Here is a 27,379-nt window from a genome sequence, read left to right on the forward strand (position 1 = left end):
GAGCAGGCCCCACCGTGCTGCTGCGACAATTTTTCGGTGCAGGATACTCTGCACTTTGTTATGTTTTGTAGTATATACCATGAGCAGAGAAAGAAATATTTGTTGCCTATTTTGAAAAAAGCTGGTTTTGTCCAAGTAAGACCAGCCCTGCTCTTTCTACAACTACTACCTAACATACATGTTACTTTTTGTATGGCAAACTTTCTGGTAGCCGCAATGCGGGCGAAACCTGTTAGCCATAGCTTACTTTAAAACTTCTCTTGTTGTTAGAGCATGTTTACGTGATAGATTTGTATAGAAATATTTTATCCATGTCTAAAATTTTTTTTTTTCTGTTTGTTTATTAGGTTTTTTTGTGTGTGGGAAATGTAAATAGATGTATAGTAGGCATTGCATTGCAAAGTAATTTTTTTTTGTTCTTTGTATGACTTGTAATAAGTCGAATAAAGATATTCTGACTGACTGACTGACTGACTCGGATGGCTCTGAAGATCTCCAAGCATCCTCCAAATCGAACTGCGTGTTCCTTGTCAAGGATAGGAACGTGGAGGATTGCCAGGACTCAGCTAGTGTGAATGACAGAGAATACAATGACGACCTGTATCGAGAGGTCTACATGTTGTTACTTCCGAACTTTTCGCATGAGAACTGTACAAACTAAAAGATGAAATGTTCAATTCCCTGAGAACCAAGAAAACCTGGGAACAGAGTCTAATATTTCAAAATTTAGGGGCTTAGCCAATCAGGACTCTTCTACTCTTAGAAAATGTTGCACATTGTCCTAGAATTTATTATATAAGGGGAACTTTAGAAGAGGGTAGGTAGAAGTGCGTTCCGAATTTCCGTTGGTGACTGCTAGTGAGGCGGATCGATTTGCTAGCATGATTACCTGGTCCTTTGGATATCGTTGGGACTGTGTCGTGCCGATCGAAAGAACTTTTCCTGAACTTTGGGTCTTAACCTGCATTTGACTGAATGATTTTACCTGAAGGGATTATTGATTCGTGCAGGGCTGATGGGTTTTCGGGAAATGGTCACCGGTGTCAAAATTTAGGTAAATATAATTGCTATGTAAATTTGTGCTAAAATATTCATTGAAAACTCTGATTTGATTAAATGCTGAATATGCCAACGAAAAAGAATTAATTAGATAAACTAAACATTGATTAACAAAAATGAGTTTGTGATTCTTTTAATAAGGTATTGATTAATCATAGGTTCCGAAGCTTTAATGTGTTTTAGCTGGTTCTAAATCACCATTAACCAGTCCAACTAATTGGTCCATTGACCAAGTGGTGGAGTGCTTTGATGTTAAAGTTAGGATTCTATAGGTGCAGATGTATATAATGTAAAGTATTTTCTTCCTATAGGTAAAAAGGTACCCCCCCACATGTCCAGCATTTTCTTTCCTCCTGTGTGCATATCCGGAGTGAGACGTATGAGTGTTGGTGTTATGGGCCCCACCAATGAATGCGTGTATGAATGTGTTAGTTCGATGACGGGTCTGTGACGCAGTGAGGATATGTAAATATGCCCTTTCCGCTGGAGCATATTTTCACTCTATTACGGTTTGAAGTGTTGCACAAACACTTTATAGATTGCCTCTAGGCTAAGCCTTACTGCTCTGTGCCGAGCAACAAGAGGATTGAGCTAAGGTTAATTTGAGGTTTGCTTGTGACTTCACCCTGCCAAGAATTGTGTTTTTTGTTTGAGTAGGGTTTTCTCCCCTATAACCAGTGACCCAATTTCTTAGAGATCCCGACTCGTGCCAATTGCAGCTCTGTGCCTCCTGAACACTGGAGATGCCAAGCACCTGTAAGACTCCGACCAACCAGCACAACCAGGGGCTTAGGCACAGAAGAATCTAAGTGTAGAGGCCAAAGGCTTCTTGATGGGTAAGAGGCCATTACCCCAGCGGGAATTGAGGATGTAACATACAGAGAGGCAGGTGGTATAGCATGGAGAGGCAGTGGTACTAACATTGGTTACAGGATCTGAGATAACAGGAAATGGAGTTGGCCAAGCAGGATAGGGTCCAGAAGAATCAGGAAACCCTGCCTGCTCTCAGAGGCCGGATAATTGTAGGGAGGGTGGTGTTGGTGACTCTCTTCCTCAGACATCACCTTTTAGCACCTTGTCAGAGGCTGGGATGGGATCAGCAAACTTGCCAACCCCAACACAGCCCGTGACAAGGTAAGACACGTTTAGTCAGATAATGGTTCTTACGGATTCATAAGTATATTAAATAGTTACAATCATCCTTTTAATTGTATTAGAGTTTAGCCAGCTATTTGTTTGCCTCACTTGTGTTTAATTTGTCCACAACTCCTGTGTACTGAGTCATCACTCATCACACTAACCCTTGAAGGCATTTCCCTTCTTAATATTGTATAGTATCGCAAACAATTGTTATTTTTAAAGTTATGTCACAAAGTTTAATATCATATTTTGAACTTCTTGCTTATCTATTCAAAGGAAACAACATTGGATTATGTACCCACACTCTTCCTGAATTTGTATATGTCCTATCCTAATCAGTCCATAGGAACCATTGTTTTTTACACTGATTGTTATATCTAAGAAAACAGGGGGGATATTCTCAAGAACGTGTGAAAACTACCGCAAAAGCAGCTTAATTCAACTCTTCACATCGCAGTCCATCGTGGTAAAATAACACCATGGTAACGTGGTATTCCCAAGCCGGCGGTACCATGCGATAGGCCTACGATAACGCGTGAAATGTACGCGATACAGTTAATGCGACGCCGCAAAAATGCAAAACACGAACCCAAAAAAATTTGCGATGAGGGCCAATCGCGATACAAAAACCAGCGAAAACCAGCCACAGGCCTGCAAATCCCACGCGTCATGTGGGAAAATGCACTAAAAAAGCAATGGAAAAAAAGGGAGAAAAAAAGCAACTGCGGAGCACCATGGATGCACCCGGACACAGTGCAGAGGCCAACGCGAACCCCACAAGCCCTACAGACCACCAGCAAGGAACAACGGGGTCGGGGAAGGCCAAGGAGAATAGTGAGAGGAAGACGGGGTGCAGTCCGCAGGAAAAGCAGATCAGCGTCAAGGAGGTGACAGAACACTACCATCAACTGACACACAATTAGACCAACATGAATACAGTCGGAGTGTCGAGGAGGGCAATGGAGGAGGCCACGATGCGCTGGCATGATGTGAAAAGCCGAACCAAGCACAAACCCGCTACCAACAGGAAGACAGCAATGTCGACAGGAGGTGGGAGTCCTGCTCCACAGGAGAAGCAGGAAGAAACGGTGGCCACAGTCATCAGTGTGGAGACGCTGCAAGGAGCTGGGAGTCAGGACACAGCTCGAGAGGACCTGACACAACATCAACAGGGTGATTAACGACCTGGGACGGGGGGAGATGGGCACAATGGCACACATGCACAAAGATGTGTAGCACACTGCTCACCCACAATGACCCTGGATCATGTCCCTCATTCCTGTGGCAGACTGCAGCACACACACATAGCAATGACAGCACATCCACATTGACGACAATGTGACAAAAAGTGCAACACCCACATGCAGAACAGAAGACACAACTGGCTGCGCACATGCACTGAAACAGGCCAGCCACATCTAACAGAGCAGGAAACTGTGATAAGGAAATATACGCGTACAACCTCACATCCTTCATGTAGTCCAAATGTCCACTGTCCGCATCAAAATCCAGCACCTCCCAAATAGTCACAATGTACATAGTCATACAGCTTGCCTGTAAACAAGAACAATGCGCCAACATACATGTCAACACAATGTCAACAAGCATCTCCCCTTCACATTGCAGAGGGACAAGCAACATCTCCAGCAGAGCAGACCAGACAACTCACCAGTGATGCTGGAGAGGACCTCCACACCTTCGACACCGCCGCCCCACAACAGCTCATGGACATCCCAGGCAACCCACCACCAGGACCAGGGCAGCCAAGCTACATAAAGGAGAACCCAGCCCCTGCACATACCACACAGCAGGAAGCACCCGCCAGCATGGCTGGCCCCCAACACCTCACCGAGCTACACATGACATTCCAATGCCAGGTGTCAGGATGCCAAACGGAGGTGGCTGAACAGGTGCGGGTGGGGTCCGAACCCATGCTGGATCACATGCGTGGGTGTCTAATTCCCCTCAGGGACCACCTACACCACACAAAGGAGACCCACACTGCGACAGAGACACATGCATTTGCACATTTCCAGTACTGAACCACGCCTAGAGGCACGCAATTATTCACACACCCACGCTGGACCTGCGTACGATGGCCCAATTCACTCATCTTACGTTTTGAGTGGGTGATGATAAAGCTACATGTCCAAGGTCTAACACGCTGCCTGCGGTGACATGTTGGCGTCTGCTGTACACAACACAATGTAATGTTGTCGGGTCCGGGGCCCTCATGCATACATAATGACCACAAGGACACACGCAGGTAGTTTGAGGAACTGGCCACGTGCGCTCGGCCCCTTTATTGGCAGGGACACATGTACAGTGACGCCTGTGCTGGATGTGTGGGGTGTGAGTGTAAGCCAGCCCGCAATGAGTGGTTGGTGCTGTCAAAAACTTTAATAATGAACAGCAGTAAAACGAAAACAGATAACACCAGCATAAAAGAGACAACTGCGGATCATCATGGAGGTACCCGGAGCTAGTACAGAGGTCACCCAATATGCAAACAGAAGTGTCCACGAGTTGTAGTGCATGGGGTTGGGGCACCTGGAGTGCCGAGCAGGGTATCAGGCAGATGATGGCATCAACCACAGGTATGAGCAACCCTGTTGGTCTGCCCGTACGACTGTTTCAACTCTTGCAGTTGGCATTTGGAGGTGGACCTGGCGGTGGTGGCGTGTGCCTCCTGTGGTGATGCGTCGTCCGGGCCGGTCAGGACTCGATTTGATTTGTGAGCCCTGGCGTAAAGCAGTTGAGTCCGGAGGCAGCGGACAGCGCAGGGCCACATACACATGGCATCGATGACCCCAAGGCCATCGTCTCTATCCAATACCTCAGGAGCCAGGGTCCCTGACTTCAGCTGCACAGAGTTGGTGGACCCAGATGCACTGCGGCCGGCACAGGCACACCGCCATGGGACAGAGACTTGCGGTGCAGTGAGATGGGCCACACAAGCTGAGTGGATCCTCATCGATGTCTGAGGGGAATGTGGCGGAGGGTTGCAGGGGACAGTGGAAGGTGTCCTCCAGGACATGATGCAGAGGGTGGAAGCCGTCCGGAAGCAGCAAATGGAGGAGTGGAATGCTACTGCCTGATTTTTGCCACAAAGTCAGTATCACCGACATGATGGTGACAACATCCCCCAGTCCATGGACTCAGTCGCCACCAAGGTTCAACAAGACAGTGTCCATGGACCTCGGAGAACAGACTTAGTGGCAACGGAGCTGAAAGGGGATGCAGTCTGCGATGAGGTCTGTACAATGACATCAAGTCAGCCATAAATAAATCAAGACTGAGTTCAAAATGTGTGACCTACTCGACCGAGGCAGCGGTCAACGCTGGCCAGATGGGGTCCAGCGTGCCCCTCCTGGAACTCAGCACCAGAGCTGAGCGGGTGTTCAGTCAGCGATGATGACGTGTCCTGCCTGGTACGGACTGGATTGTATTGGTGTGAGGCCTGCTGGACTGCAGTGTAGGCCAGCAGGGGCCCACAGCCACGTGTCTTTGGCTTGCGATGCACAGAGTTAGTGAGACCAGGGCAGTTGTCGGTAATGTTCGATCACCTCCGTAACGATGGTCCTTTTTTCCTCCTGAATGAAACGCATCATCCCCTCACACCTCTCCTTGTGTGCAATGATATGTACTCGGCCATTGAAAAATCAAGACTCAGTTCCAAATGTGTGACCTACTCCAGCGCAGTGTTGCCCGAGGACAGTAGTCCGTGTGGGGACACAGACACATGTGCTTGGAATGCTATACACAGACTTGGTGTCACCACATCAAAGGGAGTATAGTGAGATAAAAGCTGCCACAATTAATATTCTCTGCCATAGTGTAATCAAGACTTAGTTCCAAATGTGTGACCTACTAGTCCGCTGTGTATGCCGGTGGAGTACGTCAACGAGAAGGGGGTACTGCGCGCCTGTGTCACGGAGATCGTGATGGTCTGAGGAGGCTGCCAGGGTTGTGGCACTCGGGCTTGGAGCTTGCACCGGCATGTGGTGGGCCCTTTTCGACACAAGCCGGTGTAGGCAGATGTGCATTGAGGCCTGGGTGCGCAGGGCCTGGCAGGACTGGTACGGGGACCAGCGGCCTGGGGTGCAGCAGGCGCACAGGATCTCAGGCAACACCGCTCATGTCGATGGCGTCGGCCTCGTGGTGGGGTGAGGGGTGCTGCCCTGGCAGGGATGTTGGGCATTCCGGAAAGGAACCACACCCAGAGCTACGTGCTTTTTATTCACACAGCTATGCTGGACTGGCGTACACTGGGCCACCTCACTCCACTCATGCTTACAGGGGGGGACGTAACAAGCTACATTTCCGGGATCTTCCCCACTGTCTGGGGTGACATGGTTGCGTCCACTGTCCACTACGCTCCATTCACCAGCGGTGTATGTCAACATGGATATGTGTGTGGTCTGCATACTGTAGTTTGACCATCACATCCACACCACACTTGGTATTGTGTACATTCTCATTCATCGGTCACTTGCCTCCTTCGCACATGCCTGGTCTCCACCTGTTTCCACAATCTGCTATCGAGTGGCTGAGGTGCGATGCCGTTGATGGCTTATGTGCATGGCTGGCCCAGGTTTCCACAGTAAGTCATGCTGTCATGTCTGGTTTGGGGGCCATGTTGTATGTGAGTTTGTGACGTGTGCATTCCCAGTGTTGTGAGTTGCATGATTGTGGAGTTGAGGTGTGTGGTGTGTTCATTTGGTAATTGCCAATGAGCAGCGCATTTCCGTAGGTGCCAGCCTGGAAGTGCCGGTTGATGATGGACTGTCGTAAGATGTGGGACTCATGCACTCTGCATGGGTGGTTGGCGTAGACGTTGGTGGAGATTCCCCGGTGGTCCACTATTGCCTGCACAGTGTTGGAATGCATATGCTTTCGGTAGCGGATCTTGTGTGCAGTGTTGCCAGGGGGCACAAGTAGGACATGTGTGCAGTCAATTGCCCCCTGACACATGCGGGAATGCAGCTATGGCGTAGACGACTTGCTTGGTCTCCAGCTGTTCATGCGCAGGGTGGGGGGAGTATGGGTACTGGGGTACCAGGCTGATGATGGCATCCGGGACAGTTGTCATGGACTTGGATTGTGCTGGCTGTGAGACTCCTCCGACTCTGGCATTTGTTGGTTGGAAGGTCCCAGGGCCAACAGGTGCAGCACAGCCAGCAGCTTTGTCTGAGGAGGGATGTTGGTTGTCCACTATGTTGGTACCGTCAGCCTTTGGGCAATGGTGGTGGGGTTCTGGGGGTGTTGGCGGAGGGTGTTGTGGCCCTGTTGGGGCTCCGAGCTGCATGATCGTTGTCTCCATGGCATCTGTTGTTCTTCAGGTGTGGCTCTGGGCTGGGCTCCCTTGTCTGGTGCAGGCTGTCGTCCGACTTTACACCAGGTGTTAATTTCCTGCTGCTACCACGCCTTATCGCCTGTTTTGTGATCTTTTCGCAGATCAGGCTGGTCGTTGAGAATGTTGAGGTGTGGTGTTGTCGTGGCCTTTTCCTCAGGAACACCTACTCTGCATCGCATTAGCGATAGTTGCCGGGGTCATTTGTGGCGATGTTTTTTGAGGATGCTATAGCCGGAAAACTGTTGATATAGGCTGCACTAAAGTGCCGATAACTCGGCGTTAGCTCCTTGTGAATATACCCCAGGGTTGCCTCATAGTCATACGCTGATCCTTGGAGTCAGGGGCAAGGCTAGTACCACAGCCTTACGTACTGCTTCAGTCATGGCTCCACAGCCGCATGTCCAAAGTTGTACTGACATTTTCAAACATGGCCTTGCAACACTACTGTGGGCATCGGGAAGGCTTCCTAAGGCTGTGCCCTACACAAAACTCCCGCATGCACAGTTTCGCTCTTTTCTGCTGAGGCAAGGATAAAGGGAGTGTTAGACAGCAATGACGAGTAGTCACTCCATTGGTGTCCGCATACTTGAGCCTTCACTGTTCTGCAAAAGAGTGAACTCTCGGGGATGGACATCTGAACTACTATGAGAGTGCTCTGTTGGAGACGTAATGTCAAAGCTATCCTCAACAGATTGCATCCTAGCCATGGAATTACTCAAAACTTTTTGAGATTGCGTTCTGGCTGTTTTGTGTTTGCAATGTTTTGATCATTTAAGAAGGTTGTTATTGTTTACAATTTGGGAGGCTATTTGTGGTAGCCATATTAAAGGAATCTTATCAACACATCGTGGTTTGATAAGCTCCAACTTACGGAAAGCTTTAGTGAATGATGCTGTCAGGAGATGTTCAATAGCTTTCTAAAAAGTGTTTATCTTTAGCAACTAAAATGGCAGTTAAGAAACTAGAAAACCTTAAAACAAAACAATTTATTTGGAATACTGAGAGGACCGTGCCTTTAAAGAACCTCTTTTTATCCTTGTTGAAGAGGAGGAGGAGGAGATTATACCTTCTTATACATTCCTGGTCTCTGTTGGGATAGGATATGTAAAAGGGAGCGAGGGGTCAATTGTGCTGCAGTTCTCCCAAATGGTTGCCTATGTAATGTGCAGTGTAATAGAATGAAAGGAATGCGGGCAGTGTTTCTGAAGTTGACAAATTGCTAAATACTAAAATTATATGTATAATATACTTATGTATAAGGGCTCCCAGCTAGCCCCTTTCATCCATTGTCTGTAATTCTACCCTAAACAGCATACAGGGCGGGACAGTGAGCCAACCCATCTCAGCCACTGGCTATCTTCACTGCGAGTGACGATATTCTGGCCTTTCACAAAGTAGTTCCAAACAGTACCAGGACTTCTATGGAAAAGTGCACTTTTTAAGATGAAAACATATTTTAGCTTTTAGCCAATGCATTTTTATATTGACAACTGCCCAAGAGTTTACCCAACAATAACATTTTGCAAAAACCATGACAAAACAAGCATTGACACAGCCAAATGTTTTACAGACAATGCCAGGCTAACTGGCTTTGCCAGCACTTGCAATGCAATAAGTCTCACATTTACGAGAGTTTGAGCTATTGGCATCCTAAATGACAGATTTATTTATTTATGTATTTTTTTTAAAACCGATAAATAAAAGGCATTGTCATTTACAATCCCAATAGCTTAAACTCATGCAGATGCGAGACATATTACAGCATTGCAAATGCCAGCCCCGTGCTATAAAAAAAAAAAAGTGTGTCCTGCCTGCAGGCAGGACAAAGCGATTTGAGCAAATAGTGCTCGGAGGCTGTAATTTAAAGCCTAAAAACACACGTAAAAGGGGGCGTCGCCATGGGAGGTTACAAAATGAGACAATGCAGTACTAAGGAGGGACTATTAAGCCTTTTGACCAATGAACAGTCACAGTTTTCAGTGTAAAATGACTCAAGTCAATAAAAAATATGGGCGAAGAGTGGCCGAGTTTCAAGTCCCAACCTGAATATAGCATGCCTCGCAGAGCAGTGCATGCGCTGCACAGGCTCAACCTAAAAAAGGAGTGGGGAGGGGTCTCTTCAGAATGACCTCAATCAGCTGTCTTTTTTGGGGGGAATGACTTTGGTAAAACCTTCTCAAAACAGAGTGTACTCTGAGGCGGACGATGTGAACTCTGGGAAAACTGACTCAGAGTGCATTCTGGGAAAATTCCCATAATATGATCATTACCAAAGGACATTCTGGTAGATGCACGAATTTGAAACTGTCCTAAAAACACAATGGCCGATGCATTCTGAAAAACCACCTCCAGTAGAGTGCTTTCTTTGAGACACACTTTTTAAGACCTACACTCAACAGACCTCATTGTGAATATCCATGGTTTTGATAACGCTCCATACATTTCTAATTCCTTGTAGATGGTCTGAAAAGGGAACCACGTACACTCACTGTGCAGGTACTTCACTAAGACTCTTTACCCCTTTATTACCCGCATACTGCCCAGGGATCCCCACGAGCTCCATACTGGGACAACATTTTCAGGTACACTTGCACCCACTTTACATACTCACTCCCACTCAATTTTGTTTGCACTGCTGTCACAGCAAGGGATTCTTATACATTATTTTCCTATCATTGCTCATTGGTTCCTCACATCTTCTTACCTCATTTCCTTTCACTAGGAATATCTTGGTGCTGTGGCCAACCTGGTTTTTGGTGACACACCGCCACCATCACCAGATCAGGATCCTGGATCATCATCTTCGCCCAGAGCTGGAGACCTCACTGAAAACAGGTACGTAACATGGGGTATTATGTAAGTAGTAAAGACATCTCCCCACCCTATCTAATTTACCACCCAACACATGTCTTGTCTACCTGACCAGCCTCCAGAGGCTGCCACCTTAAACCCTTTCTTGCCAGACCTTTATCCACGGGCCTATCATCACTCTCTGTGCACCGCTCCATCCTCCCAAACCCTCACTAACTATAACAGCCCTTTGACAGCTTTACTAATCTCTAACCCCTGTAGTAAAGTCTTGCTCACCATTGCAGGCTTTAATCCATCCACATTATTCTCCCTTGCCTCGCCTGCCAGGCTACTAATCATCTTTCCAGGTTCTCGTCCATCCTACCAGACTTATCTACTTTAGTCATTTCTTTTATACCCTACACGTTGCTTGGCACCTCTCCAGACTTCTACTGGCCCCATCACATCATCTCCCTCTTCACTAGCCTCATAATCACCTAATCACCCTCTCTTCATAAAATACCAGCCTCTCATACCTGGCATCCCACCACCCTGTCAGGTACCCAACTAGAACATGACCTCATTTGTCAAGTAGTTGGCCTGCCTCTCATTCAAGTTACCTGCCTTCACCCTAGTGACCAACCTCTCTCCCACTATGGCAGTCTTTTTCACAGGAAACATCCTTTCACTCACCATACTCATCTTCATTCACACTACTGTTTTCTTGCCTTCTTGACACAGTACCATCCCTACCATGTTTGTGTTTTACCCAAGCTGTTAGCCTTTAAGCTACTCACCCCGTCTCTAGTCCAGTGTGCATCACTGGTGTGTAACTGCAATGTCTCAAATGTGGCATAACTCAAGTTCCCACAAATCCCATTGGCCCATCTCCTACGTACATCAAGTCAGGTCTCTGGAGAGTCTGGTTCATCCTTGGTGATGTGCTTCAATGAGAGGGTTAACATTGCTGGGGTGGAATGAGATACATTATAACACAGTAGCATACTATCAAATCAAAACGCGCCCAAATGCAGTATTTATTTGCAAAGATATTGTTGTTAATTTCCTTCACAACAATTGTGTTGTAAAAATAATACATAAAAGGGCCGAACTTAATTTACATCCCAATAGCTGTTCGAAAAATATGGTAAAAGGATACACCGAAGGAACGATGGCAAACAACGAAGAGCAGTGTCATTCTGTGTAGTAATGCTGCTCTTTCCCCAACAGAACCTCACTGCTCACAGGAAAATGCTGGTGCCCTCTTGTGGACAGCTCGTTCAGTTGTGGTAGCTTGTGATTCTGACAAAAACATGATATCAGGTTCCGAATCCCCAATGAGGCGCATATGTTAAACAGCTGTGCCTTTTTCTGTAAAGCACCTCAAGGTTCCTAGGTTGGTTGCAGGTGCTCCCCAACCGAGAATGCAGTGTTGTTGAGGGCGTGGTGCCACAACATTCTCAGAACATGCTTGATGGCTGAAGGAGGAAGCCGTGGGGTCGTTTTCTGATACATGCATATATACCAACATCCTGGCAGAAACCCCCACTAAGTGAAACAACTTCTTGGGAGAGCTTGCACTGTAGCATCCGTTTGGATTCTCAAAGGCGTCCTACGTCATTGACTGCTTTTCGTACGTAGCATGTTTCTCTATTTTGGGGTGGTAATTGGCTTTTGGTTAGTGCGATAATTAGGTTTGTTTGGGGGCCTTACTGGATAATTTGGCAAGACCGCTCTGCACATCTTCTTCTTCAATAAGAACAATTCAGAAGAGGCTTCTATTCATTGTTTTGATCCTCTGATGTCATCTGACAATAATGAACAGAAATTGCTTAAACAACCTCCCAGCAGTTCTGTTACAGGAGACTAGATGACAGCGTTTAAGAGTTGCTACCTCATACATTCTTTGCACCATGTTCAGACACTTATTGGGGTCAAAGCATCAGCCTTCTTGTCCTTATTTTCTGTCTCTCACCATCAAGGGTGGCTTTTGAGTGCCAGCTTCCAGATTTAGACCTTGCCAAAGAATATTGTCATGTGGCCAGTAACGATGTATCTCTCTTTCTTTAGCATCCGGGGTTCCTATTTTGTGAGAGGTTGATATTTTGTTATATGTCTCTCGAACACTTAGACTAGTTGTAACGTGGCGAGGATCTGAATTAGTAGAGGACTTTATAGGTTAACTCTATTTGCTGTACTGGATTCGGTGCTACTATTGTGGTTTCAGGAAGAGGCAGATTTTGACCATCTTCCTGAACGTTAGGTGATCATGGGTGGTACAATGGTGCATTAGAAGGCTGTTTCACAGATTGTCTGGTTTAACAGAGAGCACAATCTCTCCCACTTCTCATTTGTTAAGTTTTGGATTGACCTTAGGAGTTATGCTGTGTTACGTATACGAACCATTAACTATAATGGGGTTGCCCGTGTCCCTCAGAACCTGGATTTATCATTTAAAGGCTACAAGGCGTTATGTTGGGTAACACAATTCTTAGCCAAGAATTGTGAGAGTATATTAAACAATGAACATTAGTACAGAAGTGTCACAATATGATCCCTTTTACAAATGGGGACTATCTTAACAATTATGTCCCCTGGCACTGAATGCAACCACTAGTGTGCTAAATTGTTTTGAAACAGCGTGTAAACAACAAAACAATCACACACAACACAAAGGACTATTTTAGTTCGGTAAATTCATTGTCATTTACCCAACTGTACTCCCAATCAAGCAATTTTCTTTCTTTTTTATTTTCCGACTTGCTGCCCAAAAACACATATAGAACATATAAAAAAATAACTAATCCTCTGAGAGGAGGAGCACCAATGTTAGTTAATAACACAACTAAATGTTGTGATCCTTCTAATAATAGGCCTTCAGACATTGATTTCAATTGAACAAGATCCTCTTCTTTATTTGATTATCCAACAAAAGTTAATCACAAGCAAATTCCAGTAGGTTTATGTCAGCCGAGAATTATATTCCAATATTTGCATCAAAACTTTGCTTTTTATGTCAGCCAACGTGTTTCGTCCTAAACGGACATCATCAGGGCAAAATTTGTATTCGTTTTTATAAATCCAGCGTTCTGTTCCTTAATTATATATCTTCAAAAGAAGTATTCACCATACAAATTCCAACTTAACGCGATAAATTCTTTAGCGTCCTCTATTCAATTTCCATAACATCAGATCGTTCGTTCCGTGTGTATTCCCATCAGCGCGACCCGATAAATCCCGCCGATCATTCCAAATATGAATATAATTCTCGGCTGACATAAACCTAAAGAAGAGGATCTTGTTCAATTGAAATCAATGTCTGAGGACCTATTATTAGAAGGATCACAACATTTAATTGTGTTATTAACTGATATCGGCGAGCCTCCTCTCAGAGGATTATTTGTATAATAAGGGTGGTAGTTGTGCGGTGGACCACGAAGCGTGAGCACCAACAGTTTTCAAATGTATTATCTTTAAATGAATGAAATCAACTAGTGCGCTGTTGTACTAAGCCCTCACCGCTGGAGCAGGACAAAGGAGTATTTTATAAAAAAATAACATACACATGGTGAGAATGTACAGATCGCAGAGTACAAGGATATGCACAATACATGAAACAATGAAAAAACATATACTGTAAAATGTCCAGATTTCAAAGTTCAGAACATCCTTTTATCCTGGTTGTCTATTGTAGGATAACTGACGCAGGACATTGAACCTTGTCGTCGAACGTTTCGACCCTATGGTAATGTGTTATTAACTACACATTAAGACCGTACTTCCTAAGGACTACAATAAAAAAAACAGGGACAGCCTTCCAATGTACTTAAACCAACATACATTCCGTTTTCTGATGAATTATCATCGACCCCAGCTGGGGTTCACTGCGTAGTTTTTTAAAACTCGTTTTAATGTGTTCACTCCATTAGTGTTAGACCTGGCCCCATTGGCGTAGGTCTCCCTTCTATTTTTGTCACTTTTTGTCTCCTTCGTGGTTGCTGGTGTTAGACGCTCTGGGCGCTTTGCCACTGCCATTCAGTGACACAGCGCGAATGCTCCTTATTATAAATTAACTGTATGAACTAGTATAGTCTTAGTAGTGCCAAGGAACATATTAGGAAAGTCAAATTTGGTATGCTTGAGCCTCAAATATTAACGTGCATCTGGTAGTGGTGATTGTCTTTATATTCCGAGTGTGCAACTACCGCTTTTGGAAAGCAGGTATCTTTTTGTCTAAACCTTCCTGTGTGTTTTCTTGGTATGTGTATTGGCCGTCTGGTTTAGAGGGCCAGGACAGACTGAGGCCGACCTGGGTCGAATGGAGGAATCTGCCGTTGAAGTATGGGGAGGGTGACCCCTTTGATCTGAGCAGGCTGTGCCTGGCAAGGTGAATGATGGCTCCACCTCCCACTGGGCGTCTGATGGTGGGCCCCTTCTCCCTGAAAGGGAGGATGCCGCCTCGTAAATAAAGTGACCCAAGTCGACACCAAACTGGTTCTGGCCGGGTAGAGTGATTTGTGACTTTCTCAAGAACAAAGACTTTTGGGGTATAAAGATCTGAGCTGAAACCCCTTCGTGGTGTGTAACTTCGGGATGCAAAGACGAACCTCTGTCCACGTAACAAGAGGGAAAGGACTTTGAAACTTTCATCCATCTACTGAAGCAACTACCCAAGGGCCTGATTTGAGCTTGCCTCCTGCCGAAGTCTCACGGACATTAGACTTCGTTCATCAGCAGCCCGGATTCCTCTTGAAGGGAATCCTACCTGCAGGTGAGGCCTCTGTTGAGAAATCTGGGGTCTCTAGTTCTACTGCGGGGAACGCTGCATTTGACTTGCCATGGAAGCTATTGTAATCGCCATTGTGGGCCGCTGCAGCTGAAGAGCTGTGCCGCTGAGTGTCCGCCTTTGCCTTGCTACGGGATCCATTGTTGTCGCCGTTGTGGGCCACTGCAGCTGAGGAGCTGCGCCGCTGAGTGCCCGCGTCTGCCTTGCTACGAAAACCATTGCTATCGCCATTGTGGGCCGCTGCAGCTGAGGAGCTGTGCTGCTGAGTGCCCGTCTTGGCCTTGCTATGAAAACTATTACTATCGCTAGTGTGGGCCGCTGCCACTGAAGAGTTGTGCCGCCGAGTGCCCGCATTGGTCCTACCACGAGGATACTACGAGAATCAGTGCTATCGCTCTTGTGGGCTGCTGCAGCCGAAGGCCCGCATTGCCTTTGCTGCGAGAGTCGTCACCACCGCTATTTTGGGCCGCCGCTGCTGAGGATCTGTGCCGCTGAGTGCCCACCCTTGTTCTGCTGCAGAAACCATCGCTATTGCTATCGCGGGCCGCTGCAGCTGAAGAGCTGTGCCGCTGAGTGCCCATGCTAGCCCCTACGTCACAAACCTTGCCATCTTCTCTGTGTGCCACTGGGCGCCGCCTTCTAACCCCGTCCTAGGATTAGCGTGAGTGCACGCCGCAGACCGCTGCAGCCGAGGAGCTGTGGCCGCTGAGAGTCCACCTGTCATCCGCACCTTCCCCGTGAAGCTGTGCGCTGTGCCCCCTTTATCTCCCAGGTACATTGTGCATCACCGGGCCGCCTAGGCCCCGATCTCGAACTAAGCTTGTTCCACCCGCACGCACGAGTGCTTCCATCGCCCTGAATGAATCTGTAATTATGTGCATTGTGGTTCTTTGAGCATTCCTCCGTTTCGTGCTTAACCTATATACTTAAACTATTTTTCTATACTTGCTTGCGGTGTCCGTTTTGTAGCGTCTTTCCAGGGTTAGTGTGTATGGTCATAAATGCTTCACACACTGCCTCTGAGATAGGCCTGTCTGCTCGTGCTACGTTACCACAGGGTTGAGCAGGGGTTATCAAAGGGTGTAGTCCCCTTACTCTGACTTGGGAAGAAGGGTCACTATTTGACACCGGCGTCAGCCGCTGCCAACTGGAGGCTCCCATTTCTAACAATTAGCCATATAAAGAACATTTGAAACGTTCTCGAGGTGGAAGCTAATGTAGATTGTTGTATTACGGAGTGTAAAGCCAGGTCTTGAAAAGCCTTATGAAAAGTCAGTAACTTATATGTTTTCCTCAAAGATGGTGGCAAAGAATACAACAATCAGGCGGCTTTTATCAAAAAGACATGCTCCCAAGTTTAAATATTGAAATTTGGGGGATGTTAACCAAAAAACATCTGCAGAAAGCAGTTATCTTGAAGGAATTTAGATATGAAATGTATGTTGGAGATACCTTGGACCTCAGCATTTAAAACTTGATGAACCAGAGAGCTTTAAAAGTGACTTGTTTGGCCTTTGACATCCACTAGGAAGTGCTCAGTGCAGAGGTGGTAGAAGAACCCAATGACTCTGAACAGATAGATAATCTGCCATCCTCATTCTGAATGAGCTGAAGACACCTTAACTGTCCACCAGTGCAGCCTAGGAATACGGGGTTGCAGTAGTCCAGGCAAATAGGAATTGGGGCCTGGGCCACTTAAGGATGATTCTGCACAGAAAAAATATGCAACATGTTGCAGAGTAAGCACATCAGAGAAAAGGAGATATAAGAAAGTTGATTGACCTGTACAGAAAGGAGCAAGCTGTTGTCCATAAGAAAGTTTAGGCTTTGCACTGTTTTAGGTGGAGTGGGAGCTGAGCCCCACAAGGCTGGCCAAAAATTGGTGGGAAGGAAAAAACAATACCTCAGTTGTGTCTGCATTATATTTGAGTGAGTTATCCACCAGATTCCTAGCATACAGTTCAGGAACTGACTACTTGAGTGTGGATCTGATCTGTCAAATGATATCAGAACCTCAGTATCATCAACATAGTTGAGAAACTTTACCCCATATGAACAGCGCAACTGAGCCAAAGGCCATGATTAGACATTGAAAAGAGTTGGACTGAGTGACTCCCCTCAATATTGTCTTAAACACAGAGAAAAAAGGCGGTATATGGATGGCCCGGCATCTAGACTCCAAGTAGGAATGAAACCATTGCAGTACCTCCCCTTGTATACTAATCTCAGTAAGCCTAAGTAGTACTCTTTCAAGCGAGTTTCTATCGAACATGGCAGACAGCTTTAACAGCACATGGGTAATCGAATGACCATGTTCTATCAACAAATTACTCTGGTCGTCCAGCATTTCAAGAATAGATATCAGTACAGTCTGTGTCCCATGTCCTAGACGCAACCATTACAGAGCCTGATGTAAGTTGAAATGCAATTCCAGAAACTGTGAAATTTGCCTATTGATGTTTGTTTTCCCAAATAGATTGATATGAAAAGACAAAAGGGATATTGGAAGAAATTGCTCATGTTATGTTGGCCTGCATTACGTTTTTTAAATAACTAGGGCGACCTGGACATCTTCCATACATTTGATACCTGAGCAGTGGAGATCGATTTATTATACAGGTTAGGAAAGGGGGAGGTCAAGCATGCCAATGCCCTCTTCCAGACGTCAGGCAGCAAAAGGTCTAATGAAGAGCCAGAGATGATAAAGTTGGTAATTTCCCAAAAATCCTCTTGAATTAATTCCTGGAAATTGTAGAGACACAGTGAAATAGTCTCTGAAGCAGATGCCAGACTGATGAATTTATCATCTGAAGGGCAAATACTCTGACAAATTTTGTAATTTTTTTCAGAAAATAAATTAAGCTTCAAAATACAGTAAAAACAAAGCATTGCCGACAGAGTGCATCACTCAATCTACTTACCATAGATATGAGTAAACACTATAGTTCCCTAACTCTCCCCACCTTAACCCCTGATACTACAGTGCTAAGTGATAAAATATATATTAGGTCCTAATATGCCATGACGCATCTATCTAAAGAAAGCTCTGGTGGTAGGGATCAGTATCAGTGTCTGTCAAGTGAAGAAGGCAGAGATATTTGGGACAGGTTCATTTGCAGAACTCAGTGGATAGTAAAGTGATGAAGGGGCGCCAGAGTTCAGCATATGAGGTGCCTTGTGCTGAAAGAGTCAGAGTCAACCTCTCCATCCCTAATATTTACCAGAGGCGGTGAAGCCAGCCTAAGTGTGTGGAAATCTAGGCCATGCCCCAATGAGTTGGAATGACCTACAGGGCTGCCCCCAGACCTAAAGTAATCTACCATCCTCTGCGTGATTTAAGGGGAAAGGTGAGCTCATTGGGCAGTCCCAGAACTGCGTAATCCAGGAATTGGGGTAGCTGGGTGTTGAAGTGAGTGGCTATGTAATACAGCAGTTGTGTCTAACAGCGAGTGAGCATCAGACATTCTCAGAGATGGTGGAGCAAAGTCGCCGGGGATCCGCAGCCGGACCAGCAATCTACTGTGCGTCTGGGATTGCCCTTATGTATGCACATCGGAATGAGGTACCAATATGTCGATATTTTTGTCGTTGTTTTGATACTCACTGTAAGAGGTGTGGTGCAGCGGCCAGGGTAGCTGACTCCGGAACCTGGGGGCTCACGGTTCAATCCGCAGCGGCAGATCAGCCCAGCACCATGTGACTGTGGGCAATAGCTCGCTTAATCTTCCCGACAGCCCCCAGCGTCTTGACGCCCTCGGGTAATTGTTTGTGCTTTACAAATACTGGACATTTACAATTACTGTGTTGCGGGCAGTGTGTTGTGCCCAGTAATATACTTCGTCCTACTCCGTTTGGGTCAGTGAGTGTCCCAGCACCAGTTCCCAACGCCTCTGGCCTGCCGATTTAGTCAGTGGAAGGGAAGGGAGCAAGAGGCCATATAGTTCAGTGATCAGGCGTCTGTCTGACATCATAGTCACCAGCTTGCTCTAGCCATGAAAAGCCAGTGCTTTTCCGCTTCCTCCCGAGACTGTTCGAGTTGGAACCGTAACTGTGCCACTTGATAATACTTAATGAGATTCAGGACACCCAACCTCCCCACCCCAGTGGTCTATAGCTTTTCGCCTTCCACATTTGGCAGCGACCGTTGGCCCATACAAAGTGATGCATGTCTTGTTGAAGAACTTGAATAGTCCCAGGGGGCGGCTCAAGTGGTAAGGCCTGAAATAGGAACAAAATCATAGGCAGAAATTATATTTTCAGGGCATCTACCTGACCTAGTCAGGAGAGGCGGTACGGCCTCCATCTAGACAGGTCTGCTTTAACCTGTTGGCGTGGGGCCTTATAATTGAGTGATGCAGTTGCGTAAACCGTACGGGCAAGTTGAATGCCCAGGTAGAAATTGGAGCTGGTCATCCACTGTAAAGGATATCTAGCTGAAAGGCTCGTGTCAGTGACCGTCGAGAGTGAGAGATTCATAGCATGTGATTTGTAAATGTTGACCCGGAATCCTGCTACTTGCCCAAAGTCTGACAATTCCTCAAGAAAAGCCAGGAGAGAGTTATACTGCTCCTCCAGGGATTCTAGGACATCATCAGCATATAGACTAATAATATGCTCCTACCCTCTGAAGCAGATCCCTTTAATGCTGATATTAACTTGAACCCGCTGTTCTAAAGTCTCTGCATAGAGAGCAAATAGTAGGGGCAAGAGGAGCCACCCCTGACGTGTGCCTCCACAGATGGGGCACGGTACCAAGGTCTCTCCATTCATGCAAAAAGTCACACTGGGATGCCCATAGGTGCTGGGAACCCATGAACGAAATCTCCCCCGACTCCAAAGTGTTGAAGCATGGCTTTTAGGGAAGGCAAATGGACCAGGTCGAATGCCTTCTCAGCATCAATGGCCATAAGCATCCGCTTCCTATCCGAATGCTGGGCTTTGTCAATTAGATGCAAAATGTGTTTTGTATTATTGCTGCATTGGTGGTGTGGTATCAAAGAAGTTAAACACAAAATTTCCCTTTGGAACCACTTGAGTATTTTTATTAGGAACTGAAACAGCTCTTTTTACCCCATTCAGTCATACATCTGCATACTTGGACACCCACTCACATATATACTACTCAGGATATGAAAATACTTATGCACAAGTTTAATAGTTCAAATCACAGAAAATTCAATTTAAAATACAATAATTCATATATGACATCATAAAAATACTTTAAAAAATATGTTAAAACACCTACTTAGTGTGATCAATACAATTCTATACAGAAACAAAAACCCCCGTAAAGGAAAATTACACAAGACAGAAAATGTTGGCTTTTAGATCGTTAATTTGAGTTCCGTCTCAAAAACATCCCTGCAGGGCAACAACTTCCCTGTCTTCACGGCTTTTGTCTCACATCAAATTTAACAAAACCCTCTGCGTCGACGCGTTTCGGTGGTAAAGTTTTAATTAGTATGACTCTGCTGATGAATGTTCACCAGTGTACTGGGTGCACACGCATGAATCAAGCTACTCCAATTTGCATACAAAAAGCATACCAATACACAATTGTTTTAAACATGTATAAGTATTACTAGAACCGAGCACTGTCTAATCATTTCAATAACAGTATCAGCTTTCACGTTCAATATGAATGATCAAGTATAAAACAACTGAAAGTCAATCATGAAAAATAAACATGTGATTAGGGTTGTATTGCTAATATGCAATAATCTAATACAATTTTGGCGAAAATAACCAGCCCAGCCCAATGCATTTCGGGATCTGTTGCATACCTTCTTCAGGGGCCACTGTAAAAATGATAAACAAATACTCATATTACAATACTATTATAGCACTAACAGAATATTTACAGACAAGAAAGCGTTCAGAAAAGGCCCCAAAAGACCTCAATAACATGTAGAGACTTGCACATGGCAAGGAAAGATTGTGAAGACATGGTCATGCAACTCGTGATGAAATCAAAAGAACAGACCATCCAGTGCTCGTGGATTGGAAAAAAGGAAAAAAACAAAATGATGAAAGTATACTCAAGGTATACCTTAAGCCAACTCCGTGATTTTAGATAAGATGTGTCTGCGTGCAACAAAAGAACCATAATGGTGCACAAAGCCACATTTCTGAAAACCACCACTCACTGGTTACTGAAACATCCGACAACCACAATATGCTGCTGTACAACAGCGACTTGAACTCTGGATCTATAGGAAAATTGACATACTTAGTGCTTGGTGATACGAACTCTAAACTGTGGTGTAGACACCTAAACATAATCGTGGTTACCTCACAACTGAAGTAAACTCAGCCCAATAAAGGAGGATAATAAATTCGACACAGGAACCACCAACTGTCTGACAAGAGTGTTACAAAGCGATATTCACCGTTATGTCCATAGTCCTTTCAATCCTAAACAATCCCTTATCAGTTAAAAAAAGTTACTGTAGTACCTTAAATGCCTGGCAATGTAATGGACGTGCAGAAACTACGATCCGATCTGCTCATGTACACTCCCTTCTTCCAGCTCGCTGTGCCTAAAAAGTTTCATGTAAAGGCTCCGCGTTACAAGGTGACCCCAGAACCATACACAACTCCCTTAAACAATGTCATTACCGCTCCACCCCAACGATACTACATGTCTAGTACACTGTCAACGGTTGAACAGCACACTAGAAACTGCACAACTAACCTCTTACCAAATGTCTAACTTCAATTCTCCACACCGCGTAATCCTCTGTAGCCGGTTCCGACCCTGAGTAAAACGTTCCAAACTTAGCCCTGTGGCGGTAACTATTTAAACTCACGTGATCATCACCGACGCGCGGAATGTGTTTAGAAACAAACAGAGGACTATATTGATGAGCGCCATCTTACACTAGTCAGAATTCTGCTTACGAGCGAGCTCCTGATTGAACCTATGTCATCTGACTAGTTGTCACTCAGTGCAACATGTACAAGGCGCAAAACTATAACTGTTGTGATCCAATGACCACTGAATACACACTATGAAACAAAGAAATGAAAAACGTAGGACTAAAAAATATTAACAATTAATGTTGCCCAGAAGTTGAAAACAGGTACTACCGACAGCTATGATAAATAAACTCCTGCCCCTCACTCACAATAACTCACTGACGCGGAAACAGGACTGCCCTAGTAATCAAATAGTGACCTTAAAAAACACGTAATACAAATCATTAACAAAATACAGTACTGCTGGGACTTCACACCGATGTGCCAAACGAGTGTTAGTGTAAATGGGTCGAAGTGCTAAACAGTAGCTTAAAACAGTGCTAAACGCTAACATTTTAATTAGGCCACCTTCTTCAGGACTACTATTTTTCTTTCCTCATCCCAATCATTTCATGGTAAAATTGTTTAACCTGACATAAAACACAAAAACTCAATCGATCAATGCATGGGAAGCAACATTCCTGTTAATGTTTTGTAACAAATATTTGCCGGACATTTTTCAAAGTTTTGTTTGCTCCCAAATAACATTCTATTATTTGTAAACCGTTATGGATAAAAACTCTTTGTCATCTTTTATTTATGCTAAAATGTCCCTCGATTTTGTACATGGTTTCATTCATAATTAATAAGTACTCCCATTTCACATGGTAGAGCTTGACAGTGGTAACCACAATCATTCCAAAACCATTCCTCCCTGTTATATCCACACTCACTCCATTTTTCTTAAAGGACCACTTCTGAAACATCCACTTACCGGTGCAACAGCACTCTGGTTAATGTTGCTTCCATATGATTGGGGAGATGTATGCCAACGTCTTCAATTTATGGCTGAAAGATATTTAAAAGTAAAATGTATCACATAGGATACCCGTGTTGTTTTATTTTTATTTAAGGGTATCTCTAGGAATAAATCTCCTACCTTGATTCTACCCTTTTTAGGAGTATTTTTTTAAAAACACTACAGTTAGATCACTCAGGATTTTGATTAAAAACCACCTTAAGTAAATAAAAAAGCTAATTAATAAGAACATTCTAAATAGAATATATATATTTTTATTATAATCCTTCAGTTATCTTTCTCTTACCTCAATCTTATCAATGTTTATGAGGGGATGGCAAAAATGTCTTTACTCGGACAAACCGGACCCTGTCTCGGTCGGCCTAGAGGGAATAATGGTTCTAAATTAGACACACATGTTTCCGATACTGAATTATTGGTTATTTTTTATTTATTTAAAACCCTCTATGAGTCCTAAATAAGGTATTCCTTTATTACATCTCACCTAGTGGTTAGCTGATAATGCCACCAGAAAAGCAAGAGGGCGTCAAATACCTCTTACCATCTGACACCAGAGCACATACCAGTTGCCTGCAGGTAAACAGCAAAACACCGTGTTTGCGTGTGATTATAAAGATGTCATGGCTTGATATGCTTTAACTGCTCTCCCATTACCAACACTCAGCTAATTTCTTATATCACAAGTGGGTGTTCCATGCCATAGCAATTACCCGATAGCATACACAAAACACCGTGTTTGCGTATGATTACAAATGTCCCATCGCTTTATGTACTTTTTCTGCCCACCTGTTCTAAGGGCTCCGCTGGTTGTAAAATCACTAGTCGATTTTGTATTCGGCTTATGTATTTTAAAGAAAACATGCCCCCTATTTTCTCTCTATTAGACGCTTGCTTCCATTTAGGTGCCTTCCTTATTATATCCTGCAGTGGTCATATACTGCACCACCCCTGAGTCTACCCCTTATTCCAGATCTAAAGATTCTCTCCTTACCTCTATATTTCTACCAGTTCTGCATACTCCTGTGTCTCCGCTTCATTACCCGAATTCACAGTGCTTGTTAAAACAACGTTCGTCTAGGCTCTTTTCATACAAGCCCTTAGAACAGGTGGGCAGAAAAAGTACATCAAGCGATGGGACATTTGTAATCATACGCAAACACCGTGTTTTGTGTATGCTATCAGGTAATTGCAATGGCATGTAACACCCACTTGAGATATAAGAAATTAGCTGAGTGTTGGTAATGGGAGAGCAGTTAAACCATATCAAGCCATGAGATCTGTATAATCACACGCAAACACAGTGTTTTGTTGTTTACCTGCAGGCAACTGGTATGTGCTCCGGTGTCAGATGGTAAGAGGTATTTGACGCCCTCTTGCTTTCCTGGTGACATTATCTGCGGACCACTAGGTGAAATATAGTAAGGGGATCCCTTATTTAGGTCTCATAGAGGGTACTAAATAAATAAAAAAATAACCAATAATTTATTATCGGAAACATGTGTGTCTAATTTAGAACCATCATTCCCTCTAGACTGACCGAGACAGGGTCTGGTTTGTCCGAGTAAAGACATTTTTGCCATCCCCTCATAAACATCGATAAGATTGAGGTGAGAGAAAGATAACTGAAGGATTATAATACAACTATACATATTCTATTTCGAATGTTCTTATTAGTTAGCTTTTTTATTTACTTAAATTGGTTTTTAATCCAAATCCTGAGTGATCTAACTGTAGTGTTTTTTTGAAAATACTCCTAAAAAGGATACAATCAAGGAAGGTGGGTATCCTATGTGATAAATTTTACTTTTATATATCTTTCAGCCATAAATTGAAGATGTTGTAATACATTTCCACAATCATATGGAAGCCACATTAACCAGAGTGCTGTTGCACCAGTGAGTGGATGTTTCAGAAGTGGTCCTTTAAGAAAAATGGAGTGAGTGTGGATATAACCGGGAAGAATGGTTTTAGAATGATTGTGGTTACCACTGTTAAGCTCTACCATGTGAAATGGGAGTACTTATTAATTGCGAATGAAACCATGTACAAAATTGAGGGAAATTTTAGCATAAATAAAAGATGACAAAGAGTTTTTATCCACAACGGTTTACAAATAGAATGTCATTTGGGAGCAAAATAAAGTACGAAAAATGTCTGGCAAATATGTGTTACAAAAGATAAACAGTAATGTTGCTTCCCATGCCTTGATTGATTGTTTTTTTGTGTTTCTATGTCAGGTTAAACAGTTTTACCATTAAATGATTGGGATCAGGAAAGAAAAATAGTAGTCCTGAAGAAGGTGGTCTAATGAATACTTTACCACCGAAACGCGTCGTCGCAGAGGGTTTTGTAAAATTAGATGTGAGGCAACAGCCGTGAAGACGGAAGTTGCTGCCCTGCAGGGATGTTGTTGAGATGAAACTCAAATTAACGATCTAAAAGACAACATTTTCTGTCTTGTGTAATTTTCCTTTCCAGGGGGGGTTTGTTTCTGTATAGAATTATATTGATCACAAAATTGTTGTATGTTAAATTGAATTTTCTGTGATTTGAACTATTAAACTTGTGCATAAGTATTTTCATATCCTGAGTAGAGTGCTTTAATTGTGTGTATATATGTGAGTGGTTGTCCCGGTATGCAGATGTATGACTGAATCGGGTACAAAGAGCTGTTTCAGTTCCTAATAAAAAATACCCAAGTGGTTCCAAAGGGAAATTTTGTGTTTAACTTCTCAGTTATTAGGTGCTCTGTCCCTTTGGACTCTAAAGAGGCCCTCTCCTTGGTTTCAAGGTGTGGTATTAAACCCGCTTGGTCCAAGTTAATGAGACCTGGTAGGAGAGGGCCTAAACGTGCCACCAATATGCCGGTGGAAAGCTTTATATCCACATTAAGGATGGATATTGGGTAGTAGGAGGCATATTGACGCTTATTCTTGCCGGGTTTTGGGATTTAGACAATGGAGGCTGATAGCATGGAATGTGAGATTGAGTTTCAGCCGTCAATGGAATTGAACAGTCGGGTAAGGAGAGGAGCAAGAGTCGAGCAGAATGTTTTGTAAAAGGACACAGGGAATCCATTTGGCCTGGGAATTTTAGGAGTTTTTGGCAGGCAATGACTGGGATAACCTCTTCTAACCAAATTGGGTGATCTAGTTCAGTTGCCTATTCCAGCGTCAGTCTCAAAGAATGGGCATTCTGACAGGGGAGGTCTGGGCTCTCTGCAGGGAGAATTTGCTCTGTAGAGAGCTCCTAATAGAAATCCCAGAAAGCGATAGCGATGGCGGTGTCATCAGTAAGTTCAGAGTCTTCAGCTTTTAAGATAGAATTAACTCCCGTTGTTTGTCTCTGCCCTCTCAGTCTATTGGCCAGAAGGCGCCCACATATGTTTTCCTAGATATAAAAGGAGTGTTGAAGCTTAAAAGCAGCGTACTCTGCTCTATCAAGGTCAATGCCTGCTAGCTGTGTCTGAGCGGCCTCCAACTGGTGCTAGACTCGCGGCACTGGTATGCTTGTGAGTGTGTTCACGTTCCTGTACCTGCCGAGTCAGTTGTTCCCTTTTGTCACTACAAAGCGTATTGACCACTGCTGATATAGCTATCAGTTACCCTCTAATCAGTGCCTTCAATGTTTCTCACAGTGTGGAGATAGAAACATCTGCAGTATTGTTGATTGCTAAGAAGTCTGTGAGTGCCATATTATTTCCTAGACCACGGCAGGCCTATGAAGGAGGGTTTCACGCTTACGCCAGGTTTTGAATGATGACGGTAATTATGGAAATGTCAAATTGAGGGACACCGCAGTGTGGTCAGACAGGGAGCGGGGTTCTATCTCTGAATTTACAACCATAGACTGAAGGTCTTTCATACCCAAAAAGTGGTCGATACGAGCATATGTCTCATGAGCGTGTGAGTAGAATGTATAGTCGTGTGTATGTGGGTGTAATGTGTACCATATATCCCCCAGACCCATCTCGCGAAGGCAAGGTACCCCTTTCCTGGAGAGGGCCCCAGTCTGATCTTGGCGCTGCGCTGATCTATCCAGATCATTGTTAAACACTAGGTCAAGCTCTCCTCCCACTAGCACCATACAGTCTCTTGTGGACATCACCTTAATTACCGTGCAGTGCAGGAAATGCTCTTGTCCCTCATTGGGAGTGTAGATGGTCCCCAGCGTGAAAGTGTACTCTCCCAGGGTCACCGATTAAGCCAGCAATCTTTCCCTGTTTTCAGTCTGCTTGGCATCTATCTTGCCCTGGAAGGAATAGGACACTAAAATCGCTACTCCCGTTGTCTCAGAGAGGTTGGAGGAGGAGAGTTGTTGCAGGAAAGCCCACAAGAGCATCCTGTGCCAGTTGCTTGTAACCAGGTGTGTTTCCTGGAGAAGAGAGATATGCGAACTGGAGTTCTCATTGTAGGACAAGATAGACTGGAGCTTAACTGGGCTATTAAGACACTTCACATTAAGGGTAAGA

The 27,379-nt window shown here is 44.5% G+C and overlaps 1 protein-coding gene across 1 annotated transcript in view; it reads left to right on the plus strand.

Annotated features, from left to right (window-relative positions):
- The window catches only part of LOC146811932 (uncharacterized), a 221,331-nt gene that overhangs the window by 89,471 nt on the left and 104,481 nt on the right, over window positions 1-27,379 (plus strand). The window contains exon 2 of the mRNA XM_085618901.1: window positions 10,278-10,390. Within this exon, the coding sequence (XP_085475027.1) occupies window positions 10,278-10,390 (113 nt within the window). The remainder of the gene's footprint in view (window positions 1-10,277; window positions 10,391-27,379) is intronic.

The sequence above is a fragment of the Triturus cristatus genome, chromosome 7 (genome assembly GCF_964204655.1).
Source record: "Triturus cristatus chromosome 7, aTriCri1.1, whole genome shotgun sequence".
NCBI classification, from domain to species: domain Eukaryota; kingdom Metazoa; phylum Chordata; class Amphibia; order Caudata; family Salamandridae; genus Triturus; species Triturus cristatus.